Below are 14,523 nucleotides of genomic sequence, written 5' to 3'. Positions count from 1 at the left end.
CTGCTCGAAGAGCAATCAGGGTTCCCTGACCTGTGGGAAGCCCAAGGACTGCCCACCTCTATCCAGGTCTCGTAAGGTGAGCATTCAAACTGCCTAGGCTCCCACAAAGCCAGTACGTGCAGTAGGATCAAAAACCCACTGCAATTGTTCTTGAATTCTCAGTATTCCTCATTGTCCGCTATGTTCAGCTAGTCCGGATTTATCCCATGCTTTTTCAGATCTAGGCCAGCTGGCCTTGGTGAGATCCCAATAGAACATCCCCATTGTCTTAGTGTGTGGGTGCACCCCTCGTGGTCCTGAGTTCCTTGCTCGTGCTCCGTCTCCTTCTGCTCCTGATTTGGACCTTGAGATTTCTGTCCGGTGCTCCTTTTGGCAGATCCAACGGTTGTCTGCAGAACAGGTGTCAGAAAATACTTCTGTCTGTGAGATGACTGCACAGCTGTTTTCTTTGTCCTTGCCAGTGACTTGTAATCTGAAGAGCAAAGAATAGCTACTCCTAGTGTTTAGGATTTTCTTGCAATTATCACATCAGCCATCAGCCATTTTTGGACATTTAAGGATGCTAAGATTACATAGTGCTTAAGTATAGTAAATGCAGAGTACGAACAATATAAATACACATAATCAATAAAGATATCACCTAGAGAAGCCTCTAGAATTTTCAGTTGTACCCTCACAGAAGAAGAATTAGTCCATCAAGAAAATTTATCATGATGTATGAAAAGGAGAAGGTTTTATTCCTAGTTCTACTTCAATAGTTCTTGTGATCATGTGAAAGGCATCTTCATTTTGCTGAGCTTCAGTTCCCTTAAATATATAGGCTATAAGCAACTACTGCTTAGAGAAAGCATTGAGGTATACATGAATGTATAACAACAGCTACACATTAGGTTCTTAGTAAATGTATTCAACATGAAGAGTGAACACAGTGGGTCTACAGAATTGGATACAGAGAAAATAAGAGCCTCAACTCGTGTGGAACAGAATCTAGTTCCTTCCCTTCTCATCCCAGAGATGTTGGGTCTTTGCTCTAGCACACTAGTCACACATCACTGCAGATGGGAAGGAGACCAGAAATTAACAGCAACTCATGCAGTTTCTCAGTGATGACAAGAAATTGGTGAGTTCAAGAGCGGCCTATCTCAAGTGGAGGATGTAACCCAGCAGGCAGTAGGCAGGGTTCCCTCACAGCTGACTTTTGGTTGTCTTTCTTCATGATGCCCCTCATCCCTAAGCAATATATTTTACATCACACTAGTGCTCAAAATGCTAATCAAAGTATGAACTTCCCTCAATGTGGCTTCTATAAATATCCTTACATCTTATTTTTCATCTTTTAGCATCATCAATCTTCAATACTTTTTCTTAAGGCATCTTTGTTCAAATCAGTGATTTCTTTTCAAAAAGCATTTGTTGGATTGCCAGGACTACCCCAGCCAGACTTACAGTGAGAGTTCTAACCTTATCTCAAATAATAATCCCAAAACAATCCTGCTTGTAAAATTTTAACTTTCCTCTTGTTTCCTAACCTGAAAACAAGGGCCCAGAGTGTTAGAGTAAATACTTACTTCATGGATGTGTGAAAGAGAGTTCGGGAAGGGAGGGAGAATGGAAGGGTCAAAGTTTGTGTAGAAGTGAGAGGAAAATTGTGAGGGAACCCCCCTTTCTACCTTGTTTCCACCACTGTCCTGTGTGCTCCAGGCTCACTGGCCCAGGCATTTCTAGGTGACTCTCTTGTCTATACCTCCCATCTCTCTGCAGGAGTGCTATGATACAGACGTGGACTTCTATGTTTGACTTTTTATATGGGTTCTGTGGACTGAACTGTGATATTTACACAGGTAGAACTTTTAGGCATAACCATTTGCTCAGTTTAGATGAAACGAAAGCCAAATTGACTGACACTCTATTGTAGCCCGTCAGACGCCAAATTTACCTGCTCACTGCCATATAATCAGAGCATCCGTTTATCAGAGTGAAATCACACAGCAGGTGAGCTACATCCTCTGCCTGACATGGTTATCTTCACTTATCATCACATTTTTTACTATGAATCAAAACTAGGTAAGCATTTTACATTATAGCACAATTGCACACAAAAATCGTCACAAAAACAAAGACAGAAAAATTAATCATTATTATGTGTAAAATAATTTTGAAACAGCCATGTCTATACTGAGACATTCTGCCTAGAGAAAGTAACTTCATGACACACTCTGGTGCATCTTTGTTACCACAGTTCTAAAGTACCACTGAATTATTGCTGTGTATGGGTAGAGAAATGACGTAGTGCCTACGTGTGTTTACTATTCTTGTAGGGGGCTCAGGTTCAAGTTTTGGCACACATATGGTAGCTCACAACCATCTCCAACTCCAGTTCCAAGAAATCTACTGCCTTTTTCTGACTACTGTGAACTCCTGCATGAACATGGTATACATCTATCCATACACTCAAGAACACACACAGAAAATAAAATAAATAAATATGTTTTTAAATTTCTAAGAAAGTGTGTGTGTGAAAAAAGAAAGAGAAAAAGAAATTCTATATGTTCCCCCAAAAACATTTAAAACTATTTTATCTCTAACAGTAAAAAGTTAGTCTACGTCCTGTCTTTTAAAATTCCATTGTAATTAAATATACACATATTATTATAAAGGGTTTCTATCTACTTGTACATGAAACTTTGCAACTAATTCTGAAATTGTCTTTTCAGTCTATTTCAACAATCTCAAGAGTTTATACACTAAATTAAAATTACAAAATTCAATTTTCAGTAAAAATGAGGGTGAATTGAATATTTAAATTACCTTGTTTAATACTTACAGATCAGGATTTAAAGTAGAACCATTTGTCCACTTCCAGATCCGCTCCACTTGTATATATTTTAGTCCAATAAAAAACTGATGTCCTTCTATCTTTGAGAAATTCTGGAAGTATCTCTATAACCAAAACATAGTGGAAGACTTAATCTTCAGTCTACTTATTTATGACACACATTCTTCTACCAACCTTCTAAAACACTATTACTCCTGTTTTAATCCCATACTAGCTCCCCACTGGCATAATTTTCTCCTCTGTAAAACTGATCTCTATATATTTCTACTTTTAATTGATTTATTCCATTACTTTTTATTACTTTAAAGAAATACCAATCCAAATTTCCACTTCCTCCCCTCCTCCCCCTCCCCTCTCACTCCCTCCATACTCTCTCCTTCCTATCCCCCTCCAATCTTAACAGAAGGCAAGGCACCCTGCCCTTTGGAAAGTCCAACGCCCTCCCCACTACATCTAGGTTTTAAACTGTTTAAAATCCAAGTCTTCACTTCCTCAACATAGACCATTGGTTAAAGTTCAGACATGTCATCAAAGCGTCAAGAAAGTGTTATGTTCTAAACTGAGCAATGTTATTATCAATTTACCAATTCTTCTTGATCTTCAATGAGCAGCAAAGTGCCTCCTCTCACAGAGCAGTCAGATAGACCTTCAGACCAAGGTCTGGAAATTTGAGAAATAAATAAGCATTTATCCCGGTATGGCTGCCAATCTTTTGGGCATGTTGGAATGGCTGATCTCCCTAGAGTAAGAAAGAAGACATGTTTATTTCTGCCCTGTTTCTGCTGCACCATAATCAGCTCCACACAGGAATTGTTTCATTTAGCAATTGCTGGAACAAGGCTAATGCTGTCATATGTCAATGAATCATAATTAATGACACAGGATTAATTTTATGTTTTATTTCTACTAATTTACTTCAGACAAAGTAAACTGTCTAACATGTTTGCTAAAATAATCAACTATTTCACTTTTTAACTTGATATTTGCCTATTAAGATTCTGTGTACCAGCAACCTGAGGAAGCATGGACAGGCATATAAGAGCATAAATGTCAAGGTCACACAGCTTCAGTGCAGTTTCCAGTACCAACACTTACAAACCCTGTGACTCCCTGCAAGTTCCTAATGGTTTTATGTTCTTCTCAGACATCAAAGGTGATACAGCATCTTCATTGAAGGCTGTTTTGAACTTCAACTGAGTTTACTCACATTTGCTGTCAATAATCACCTCTTATTATCAGGAAATTCAAGCCACACAATTACCTGTTGGTTCAGCCATGATCTCTTGAGCAGCCACTCCACATTTTTCTATTGGTGCTTTTTTCACTAAGAATCCCACTAGTAAATAAAGATGCATATAGAGAGGATTAAATGCTGAAATGAATGGTGGAATGAGTGTGCTCTTTTTTTCTTTCTTTGTTTTGGTGGGGGAGTTGAGAGAGGTTTCTCTGTGTCTAGCCCTGACTGTGCTGGAACTCTCTATGTAGTCCAGGCTGACCTCAGACTCATAGAGATCCACCTGACTCCCAATTGATGGGATTAGAGGCATGTGTTATCACACCCAGCTTGTTTTATTTCTTATTTCAGGAATCAAGTTATTTCACCTGGACATCTGGATTGAGGATAATACTGACCCACTGCATTAAGGGAGAAATTTGGAGACAGGACATATCACATGAAAAACACAGAACATGTAAATTCAAACAGTGATGAGGTTACATATTATTGATTGACAAGTCAATCTGTGGGTTTGCTCGTCTTCAATCACATCCATTACAAGAAAAGTTTTATCAAGCATTTAATAAGCTAAATATGGGTTTTCTTTAGCTTTTTTGTTATTGTCATCTTTTTCATAATTTGACTTTTACTTTTTATATTCAAGATGCACATGTGCTATATCCTATAACAGCTTTCAAAAAAGTAAGAAGAATTGAAGAATGTTAAATTTCTGCAGTGGACATGGGATATTGCCCTATAACATTACATGCAATTGACCTTGCCCTAGGCTCAAAGAGGGCAAATGCTATGAATAAAACTAATACGTATTGGGGGAAATTATAAAGCTAAAGGGCTTGCCTCACATACTTGAAATACCGAGTCCAGTCAGAATCAAGACAAGAAGGATCAGTCCAGCACAGCTGAGTTTCAGTGCCAGCCGATGCCAGCGTGGGCACTGACAGGCATCTAAGAAGTGCAAAGAATATACTAGTTAAATCGTCCACTTGGGTCCATCTGAGATAAATGTCAGAGGTGGTTACCTAAGCCCTCTGTTACCTACAAGTAATATTTCCAAAACTCCGTGTGTACTGATTGAACTGAATTTAATGCTGCATTCTGTGCACAGTATTTTACACACACACACACACACACACACAAACACACACACACACACACTCACACACTCACATGGAGTGTGGAAGGGTCAGTTTTCCATCTTAACTAAGCACATACTACATCTGGTGACTACAGATTTTACAATTTGCTAATTTGATGTGTGACAGTGAAAACTTTTTTTTTTTTTGCTAAGTGGAGTACTGTAGAGATCTTTGTACTATTAACTTTTACTTAAAATAATGCATTATGGCTTCTCTTTGGGATGATTGTTCTGGTGATATCACTACTTTTCCAATTTGTGTTCATCACTGAGCAAGTGAGTGTTGCTGGGACACAAGCACTGGTTGCTAGTAATTCACTTCTTAACCTAGATTGCAAGATTTCATTGTTTCTGGCCAGGGTAGTGTCCAACTTAAAACATTGAAATATTTATTCCTATAATTTTATAGCTAATGGTTTAAGACTGCTGTTGAATGCAAGTAACAGAAGCTAGAGACTCTGAAATGGCAAAAACACTGTGCCTATAGCAGATAAGGGTACTGTGCTGTAACATGACATACACTGTGTCTGTAGCAGATAAGGGTTCTGTGCTGTAACATGACAAAAGATAAGGGATACTGTGCTGTAACATGACATACACTGTGTGTATAGCAGATAAGGGGTACTGTGCTGTAACATGACATACACTGTGTCTATAGCAGATAAGGGTACTGTGCTGTAACATGACATACACTGTGTCTATAGCAGATAAGGGGTACTGTGCTGTAACATGACATACACTGTGTCTATAGCAGATAAGGGTACTGTGCTGTAACATGACATACACTGTGTCTATAGCAGATAAGGGTTCTGTGCTGTAACATGACATACACTGTGTCTATAGCAGATAAGGGTTCTGTGCTGTAACATGGCGTACACTGTGTCTATAGCAGATAAGGGTTCTGTGCTGTAGCATGACATACACTGTGTCTATAGCAGATAAGGGTTCTGTGCTGTAACATGACATACACTGTGTCTATAGCAGATAAGGGTTCTGTGCTGTAACATGACATACACTGTGTCTATAGCAGATAAGGGTTCTGTGCTGTAACATGGCGTACACTGTGTCTATAGCAGATAAGGGTTCTGTGCTGTAGCATGACATACACTGTGTCTATAGCAGATAAGGGTTCTGTGCTGTAACATGACATACACTGTGTCTATAGCAGATAAGGGTTCTGTGCTGTAACATGGCGTACACTGTGTCTATAGCAGATAAGGGTACTGTGCTGTAACATGACATACACTGTGTCTATAGCAGATAAGGGTTCTGTGCTGTAGCATGACATACACTACATCTACCACATTGCACTGCCCAGACACCAGGTTTGACCTCTCTGCTTTCTTTGGTAACTATCAACAATAGATATCTTATGTTTATTAGATAGTAAAATGTATTAATATTTGAAATGTGGGCATCATGTACCACATTGAGACTAACTCTATGGTAAACTGTTTTTAAAAATTGGATTAGATATGGAAAACAATAACAGTTGTGTTTATAAAGGTAATAAGCAGAAATACTAGATGGATCTTACATGTCTAATTAATCGCAATTCTCCCTCTGCTCTGATTTAGCTTCTAAAAGTTCCATGCATTACCATCTTATGAATGATTTTATAGATTTAATTATTAGAAAAAAATACTGTACTAAGCAAAGCATTCCTCTCACTTTTTGTTTCGGTTGGTTTTTTTTCTCAGGTTCGATTTCTTGTACCTTGGGCTAGACCTCAACTCCCTCTGTGGTTAAGGATGACCTTGAGCTCCTGATACTCCTGTTTCCATTTCTCAAGTAATAAAATTATAGCTGTGCCTTACCATTCATGGTTAGGAATTCATAATTTCAATAGCTACATGTAGTAGGAGCTGCTGGTTGCATTCCTGCCGTCCCAGCTCCTGGTCGCCTGCTAGCTTATGCCCCGAAATAACAAGACACAAATTGTATTCTTTTAAACATTGCTTGGCCCATTATATCTAGCCCTTACTGGCTAATTCTCATATCCCGATCAGCCCATCTCTAATAATCTGTGTAGCACCAGTCTTACAGGGAAAGATTCAGCATGTCTGACCTGGCGGCTTGCTTCATTGCGTCTGCCTGGGAGAGGGGAGCATGGCCTCTGAGCCCACTTCCTCTTCCTCCCAGCATTCCGTTCTGTTTACTCCTCCCACCTATGTTTTAACCTATGAGGGCCAAGCATTTTCTTTATTTTTTAACCAATGACCTTCCTCCATCAGCTACAGATTTTTTTGTTTTGTTAGTTTTCTATTTTTTAAATATTTCTTGGTGTAATTGATGACATGCTTTGAGTTACATGTTAAAATTTGAAGCCAGATGTACTAAAATGTTTTCTTATTCTCATTATGTGGTCAAGAGTTACCCATATGTTTTTTTCTACTCTTTCTTCTTTTTTTTCCTTTCTCTTCTTTCTTTTTTTCATTATTTTTGGTGGCTGATTTGTATGACTGCAGACAAACTCTAGTGCTCTTATGACTATAAAGCAGTTTTAGGATGCTGACAAACAATCATTGAATGAGTTAAATCACTTGATTCTGGCCATATCAGAGGAGCAGCAGATGGAGACTGAAGTTCGAAGTGTTAGCACCCCAGGAGGAGAATCCCTGATGAGTGAATCTCTAATAGTCAAAGCCCAGAAACCACAGACTTCAGAATGTATTTTGTTTCTGCTGTGCCTTTATATGTTTGCTGCTGTTATCTTTCTCTGGAATCTGGCTTGCTATGAATGGGTGTGGGGAGATCCCCACTGCCTGTAATTTAGTGTGCTTATCTCATGGAAATATCCTGTTTTACTGGTCATTTTTACTTGTAGATTATTATTGAGATGATTTCCTCTTAAACTGTACTGTTTAACTGAATCAATGACTCAATACAATAATATTGTTAGTTTAAATAGGATTCTGATGATTGAGGGTTTTTAATAAATATAGTAAGAAATTAAGATAGAGCTTAGTTTAGTGGAAAAATTAATACAGGTAAAAGTAGGATAAAATATTGTCTTGCCTCTGATAAACCTGATACTGTAGAATATTAAAAAATAAAAGAAGGAAGCGTCACACAGCTATAGCACATAAGTTGCTATTGAGGAATCACAGAAGCTTAGGATAATGTATCTGGGTTCTTGGGAAAACTTATTTTTCACCTGTAATGCATCAAATGTTTAATTATGTTAAGTGATATGGAACACATGCTGCCTTTTACTTGTATTCATTGTAATCATTCATTTAAAAACTAGAATGTAACTACATTATAAAATTTTTATATTGCCTGAAAGATTTTGTTGGGGTATATAAGCTTTAGAGGAAAAATAAAGAGCAAATACACAAGAACAAAGAAGGAAAACAAGAATGAGAACAAGGAAGAACAAAGGGTTAAGACAAAACCACCAAAAGAAAAAGAAGAAACATAGAGATAAGAAAAGAGAATACAGAACACAGAATAAAGAATGCAGAAGAAAGAAATCATCAAGAAAGTGAGTGTCTTTTCCCTTACAACCACAGATAAAAATATCTGTGGATTCCCTCAGAGCCCCGTGATGCTGGAGGCTGGCCTCCTCTGTCCCTCTTCCCAGTTAGCAGGAATCATTTTAAGTGTTTTGAGAAAAACAAAAAAGGCAGAATGAGTAGAAGTGTTCCCAGGAGATAGGAGACAACTCCCCTTACACATATCGATAGACACAGTAATTCATGTTCACTGCTAAGGAAAACTTTTCACACATAAAAATCTATTGAACCTATACGAACGTTCCCCATCATATCCTCTAGACAAATAAGAACAACTATTTCAAAAAAAAAAAAGAACAACTATTTCAAGGCAATGAGATCATCTTAGACACTGTAGGGAATATGGAGATTATCTAAAGCATAAAGGGATATGTACATAGCTCCTGTGCAAATACTACATTTTATAGAAGAGACTTAATATCATAAGAAGAGGTTTTATGCCTGGCGGTGGTGGCGCACGCCTTTAATCCCAGCACTCGGGAGGCAGAGGCAGGCGGATTTCTGTGAGTTCGAGGCCAGCCTGGTTTATAAGAGCTAGTTCCAGGACAGGAACCAAAAAGCTACGGAGAAAACCTGTCTCGAAAAATCAAAAAAAAAAAAAAAGAAGAGGTTTTATAAGCAATAATCTGTGGACAGTGAGCAATGCTGTGTGGTCAAAGTAGAACAAGACTGTCACGGAAGGAAACACAGGACACTGAACTTTGAAATGAGATAATGGAATGTCATTTCTGCTGTGTAAGTCATGCTGTGTGACTTCATAAGGAGACAGAAGCAGATACTAGAGAAGCTTCAAGACCTCAAAGACACCACAAATATGAGAAGATCAGTGTATTTATATCAGTCTAGAATTTTTCCTGAATACTAGAAAGAGGCAGAGGGACTGAACCCAGTAAATAAGTTTAACAAGTCATGTTTCTCATTATATATACATATATATTTTTTCTCAATCTTTCCACCTCCAAAATTATTAATTCTTATATATAATTGAATTATCTTAGTACAGTCACTATTTTTATGGTTTTTACTAAAGTCTAATATTCAGAACATTCGTATTTCAAATTTATAATGCAACACAATACAATACTGAGGACAATACGTTAAGCTGTCATAAACCAGAAATTTCCTCATCCATAAAATGTCTGGACAATATCTACTTTAAGAACTTTCAGAATTTATGAAACAATTCTAATAAATTCCAAAGCACAGTACCTTGAACAAAGAACTATTCAACATACAGTAATTCACTCCCCCCAACACACACCTACACACCTACACACACACACACACACACACACACACACACACACAAAAGTGTTTTTTTAAGCTAAAAGTAGAAGGATTATTTGGGTGGTTTTTAAAATTGTTATTCTTTCACACTAAGGAATAAGGACTTGTATAAACTTCTATCCCTGTTTGATCTCTTCTGTATGATATTAGAATGAGTGATAGACCTTTAAAAGACCATGTGAACTTTTGTTACGTGGAAGTTTCAGCTTCAGGCTCTTTGTTCATTTGTTTGTATGTTTATTATCCACAGAATAAGTCACCTTCACTGTTCCAGACATTTCAATGGCTTCCACTTCATGGTTATTTGATCCTATGGAATGTTTTCCAAATCCATTTACACTGATCATATTCCTCCTGACAATCTCCACACTTCATCAGGCATGCATGTTCCCTGACAGCACCACATAAATGTTCTCCCTTTTCATTGGCTAGTCTAGCTTCCTCCAAGTCTCATCTCTCAGATACTCAGTTTTGGTCCCCAGAGACTTCCAGCATCATCTCCCAGGAAGCCCTGCCATGATCACTGTACTTCACATGATGCCATCTCTAAAGGCAAAATCTTAATTTCCATGTAAATGTTTTTCTTTCTGGCATTAAGCATCACACAGTCTCTGAGACAAGTGTCCAATAATTGCACATAAACAAAGTCATATAGACTCTATAAAGAAAAGATGTTCATGTTTGTTTACAGCTGAATCTTCATCTAGAAAATTACTGACACTTAGCAGATACTTATTTCTGAGTGAATGAATGAACTCTGTACAAATTTTATCCATCCTACTATCAAGGCTAACCTTTGATCATGTGACCACAAAGCAAGTCACTGCCTATGTCCCTCTTTCTGTTTTTGTGTCGTTACTGGGAGATTTAATCACCTTGCTGTGAATTTCCCACACTTTGAGCTGTGTAGCTAATGGATCCAGGCTGTTTCATTTCTTTCACTACCTGGTCAGTTATTTTCTCTTCACAGGCTTTGTTCTACCTTTATTCTACTGCTTTTGTCCTTTAGATTTCTATTCAAGTTGATGGTATGTAGAAAAATAATCACAATCAGGGCAGACAAACTTTCTAGTCTCTTGGATTGGGATCATGGCTAGTAATGTTGAGGAAATCTCATTGTCTTTTTCAATGTTCATTTTCTTACACCCACTTCAAAAGGCCCATTCCCATCCTTTTGCTAGGCTTGAACACAAGGAAAAGAAAAGTATGATGCTTCCTATCACACCTGCTCACTGGAATCCTCCCAGCAGTATCAAAGCCTCTTCTTTCCCCTGACCCATTGTAAAGATGATAATGAAGCAGATTTGATGACTCTAAGATGATTTCCTGATTTTCACTTTTTTTAATTTAATAGTTTCTAACCTATCAGTGGCCATGTCAAAGAGCAGCAGGTGGCAATTAATTTCGGGAATCCACCCATCGGAATGCAAGGCACTGATGGATAAATCTCTGATAGTCAAGGCCCGGGGGGCTTTGTCCCCAGAATGTATTTTGCTACTTCTGTGCCTTTATGTGTTTGCACTGACATTTTTATCTGGTATCTGTCATGCTGTGAATGGGTTTGGGAGGATCACCACTGCATTTAATGTATTGTGATTATGTCACAGACATATCCTGTTCTAGTGGGCATTTTTACCTGCGGATTATTATGAAGATGATTGCCTTTTAAGCTGTATTGTTTCACAGAAGTAATGATTTTATACAATAATAGTGTCATTTTAAATAGAATTTTGATGATTGGGATTTTCAATAAATATAGTAAGGTATTGTGATAGAGGTTAGTTTAATGGGAAAATTTATATAGAAAATGGCAGGATATAGTGTTGTCCTTGCCCCATTGATAAAGCAGGAGCTGAAGAGGATAGAAAATAGAACCAAGGTAGTGCCATGTAGCTAGTACTCATGAATTTCTCTTGAGGAGCCCTATAGTCTGTAGCCTAGGTTAGTGATTAAGGAAAATAATTGATTCCTAGAAGTTAGGCTAGCACAAGTCTTTAAATATTAATGTTGAGAGATGTGTTAATGGGTTTTGGTGTGCATCATAGCTAAAACCAAGCTTTAAATAATGACAAGGTTAGTTTAAGATGTTTTTTGTTAATGACTTTGTGGTAGCCGATCTTGGGGAACAATTTTAAGTTTGGAAAAGTACAGTTCTAATAGTCGTACAAGGAACTCATTGAGATCAGGAAATAAAAACAATGATATCACTGGTTAATGCGCCTTTCTTGATCAGATGTGGGTTGGTGAACAAAGGAAATGCTCAATTTCTCATACCCATTTCTGCCCTCAGCTTCCTGATTTAAAAAAAAAAAAACCTGTTAATGAATGGGTATGTACCCTAGGGATTTTAAGAGAGATGATTGTTTTTCATAAATGAAAGTTTGGATTTGTGATTCTTTTAAGTTTTTTCATAAATAATAAAGTGATCATTCCTTTCTTTGTAACCACAAAATGCAAACAGCCAGCAAAAGAGCTGTCTGTCAAGAATACATTGCTTGCTTACACTCTGTTAATCTGTAGCAGCTTGCTTGTACATGAATGTATGTGAGTTGCGGGGAATAATTTCTTTTTCTCCTGTAATAACAAAAGGAGATTAAGAGAAAACAAATTAGAAGGGAAGAAGTCAATCTTTCACTGTTTGCAGATGATAGGAGAGTATGCATAAGTGACCCCCAATACAGCCAGGGACCTCCTATAGCTGATAAACAGCTTCAGTAATGTGGCAGGATACAAGATTACCTCAAAAAAATCAATAGCCCTCCTATATACAAAAGATAAATGGTCTGAGAAAAAAATCGGAGAAACAGTCCCCTTGATAATAACCACAAATAGCATAAAATATCTTGTGATAACTGAATCCAAAGAAGTAAAAGAACTTTAAAAAGAAATTGAAGAAAATATCAGAAAACTAAAGACCCTAATACTGATCCACACACCTATAAATACCCGATTTATTTATTTATTTATTTATTTATTTTTTGGTTTTTCGAGACAGGGTTTCTCTGTGGCTTTGGAGCCTATCCTGGAACTAGCTCTGTAGACCAGGCTGGTCTCGAACTCCCAGAGATCCGCCTGCCTCTGCCTCCCAAGTGCTGAGATTAAAAGCATGCGACATCATCGCCCAGCCTATAAATACCCGATTTTTGACAAAGAAACCAAAACCATACAATGGATAAAAGAAAGTTCCTTCAAAAAATGGTGCTAACATAACTGGATGTCGACATGTAAAAGAAGACAAATAGAACCATATCTATCCCCATGCACAAAACTCAAGTCCAAGTGTATCAAAGACCTCAACATAAATCCAGATACACTGAAATTGAACAAAGAGAAAGTAGGAAATAGCTTTGAATCCACTGGCACAGGAAACCACTTCCTAAATATAACACCAATAGCACAGACTCTGAGACCAACAATCAATAAATGGGACTTCCTGAAACTAAGAAGCTTCTGTAAGGCAAAGAATATGGTCTTGTGACAATTTTAGACACATTTTCTCCCCCAGCCTCGGGTCACTTTTTACACACCCTCGTCTCATGTCATCCTTTTGAGTATTCCCTCAGTCTTAAATGTTTCTTTCACTCAGATTACTAAACTCTATGGAAGAGAAAAGGGCTGTTGTGCCCAATGTTAATTACTAGGTGTGCAACTGGATTAGAGTTGAATCAAAGTGCCTGTGCTCTGTACCAGGATCTGGAATGAACAAGATACATTACAGCAAGTCCGCAATGTCTCTAAAAGTATTTTTCTGATCATCTATGCAAAACATTACTTATTCAGAGTCTTTTAAGTGAAGCTGAATAGCCCTGTTACATTTCATGAACTCCTTGAATAAAATTGCATTGAAGTTTTTCTCTCTAAAGTTGTGATTATTTGACATATTTTTGAGCATGTGATAAGTATGTGACTGTGTGAGCGTGTGAGTGTCTGTGTTTATGTGCCTATAAGACTGCAGTGTGTGCATGCCGCACTAGGTGTAGAGTTGAAAGAACAACTTTCAGCAGGTGATTCTCTTTCTACCAAAGATATTGGGAATTGTCAGGTTTGTGCAACAAGTACTCTTACCTGAGGAGTAAAAGTACCTTTTACCTTTCCAAAGCAATCATTTAAAACTGCAATTTAATGGGAACCATAACTCTAGACTATATTCAAGCACTGAAATGAGAAATAAAGCCTCTTACCTGGGGGAAGAGACGGAGGTGATGCATGGCTAAGCACTCGGGTCCTGGCTACACTTAAGTCAGCGTAAACCACGGATGTGTCCATTGCAGGTGGAAGATGTGACACTGACTTCTGGACGAGGTGAAACTCAAAACTCTGTGCGGCCAAATGAACAAAAGGAAATCCGCTGTGAACGCTCTTCTGTCTGCATCCACACCCACACACACTTGCAGTTGAGAGTTTCTCCACTGTGACCGAATTTGGTGTCCATTATGCTCACACAGTTTGCATGTTCTTATCTTTCAAGCAGAAAGATGGTAGGCATTTTGAGAAAACTGAGAAAATTCTG

General features: G+C 37.9%; 1 protein-coding gene across 1 annotated transcript; it reads right to left on the bottom strand.

Annotated features, from left to right (window-relative positions):
• Window positions 1-345: 345 nt before the first annotated feature.
• LOC121436386 (killer cell lectin-like receptor subfamily B member 1) lies at window positions 346-14,279 on the bottom strand (the record flags this gene model as incomplete). The annotated part of the gene is made up of 6 exons (XM_041636221.1): window positions 14,195-14,279; window positions 4,929-5,018; window positions 4,098-4,172; window positions 3,421-3,575; window positions 2,825-2,940; window positions 346-472 (listed from the first exon to the last, which is right to left on the bottom strand). Coding segments are annotated over exons 1-6 (648 nt in total), but the record flags the coding sequence as incomplete, so codon positions are not given.
• Window positions 14,280-14,523: the final 244 nt, after the last annotated feature.

The sequence above is a fragment of the Microtus oregoni genome, unplaced genomic scaffold, assembly GCF_018167655.1.
Source record: "Microtus oregoni isolate MIOR12 unplaced genomic scaffold, Mior012 000002F_ref0000024, whole genome shotgun sequence".
Taxonomy (NCBI): domain Eukaryota; kingdom Metazoa; phylum Chordata; class Mammalia; order Rodentia; family Cricetidae; genus Microtus; species Microtus oregoni.
The sequence above is the reverse complement of the archived record's forward strand: the minus strand, read 5'-3'. Positions and strand labels throughout refer to the sequence as shown.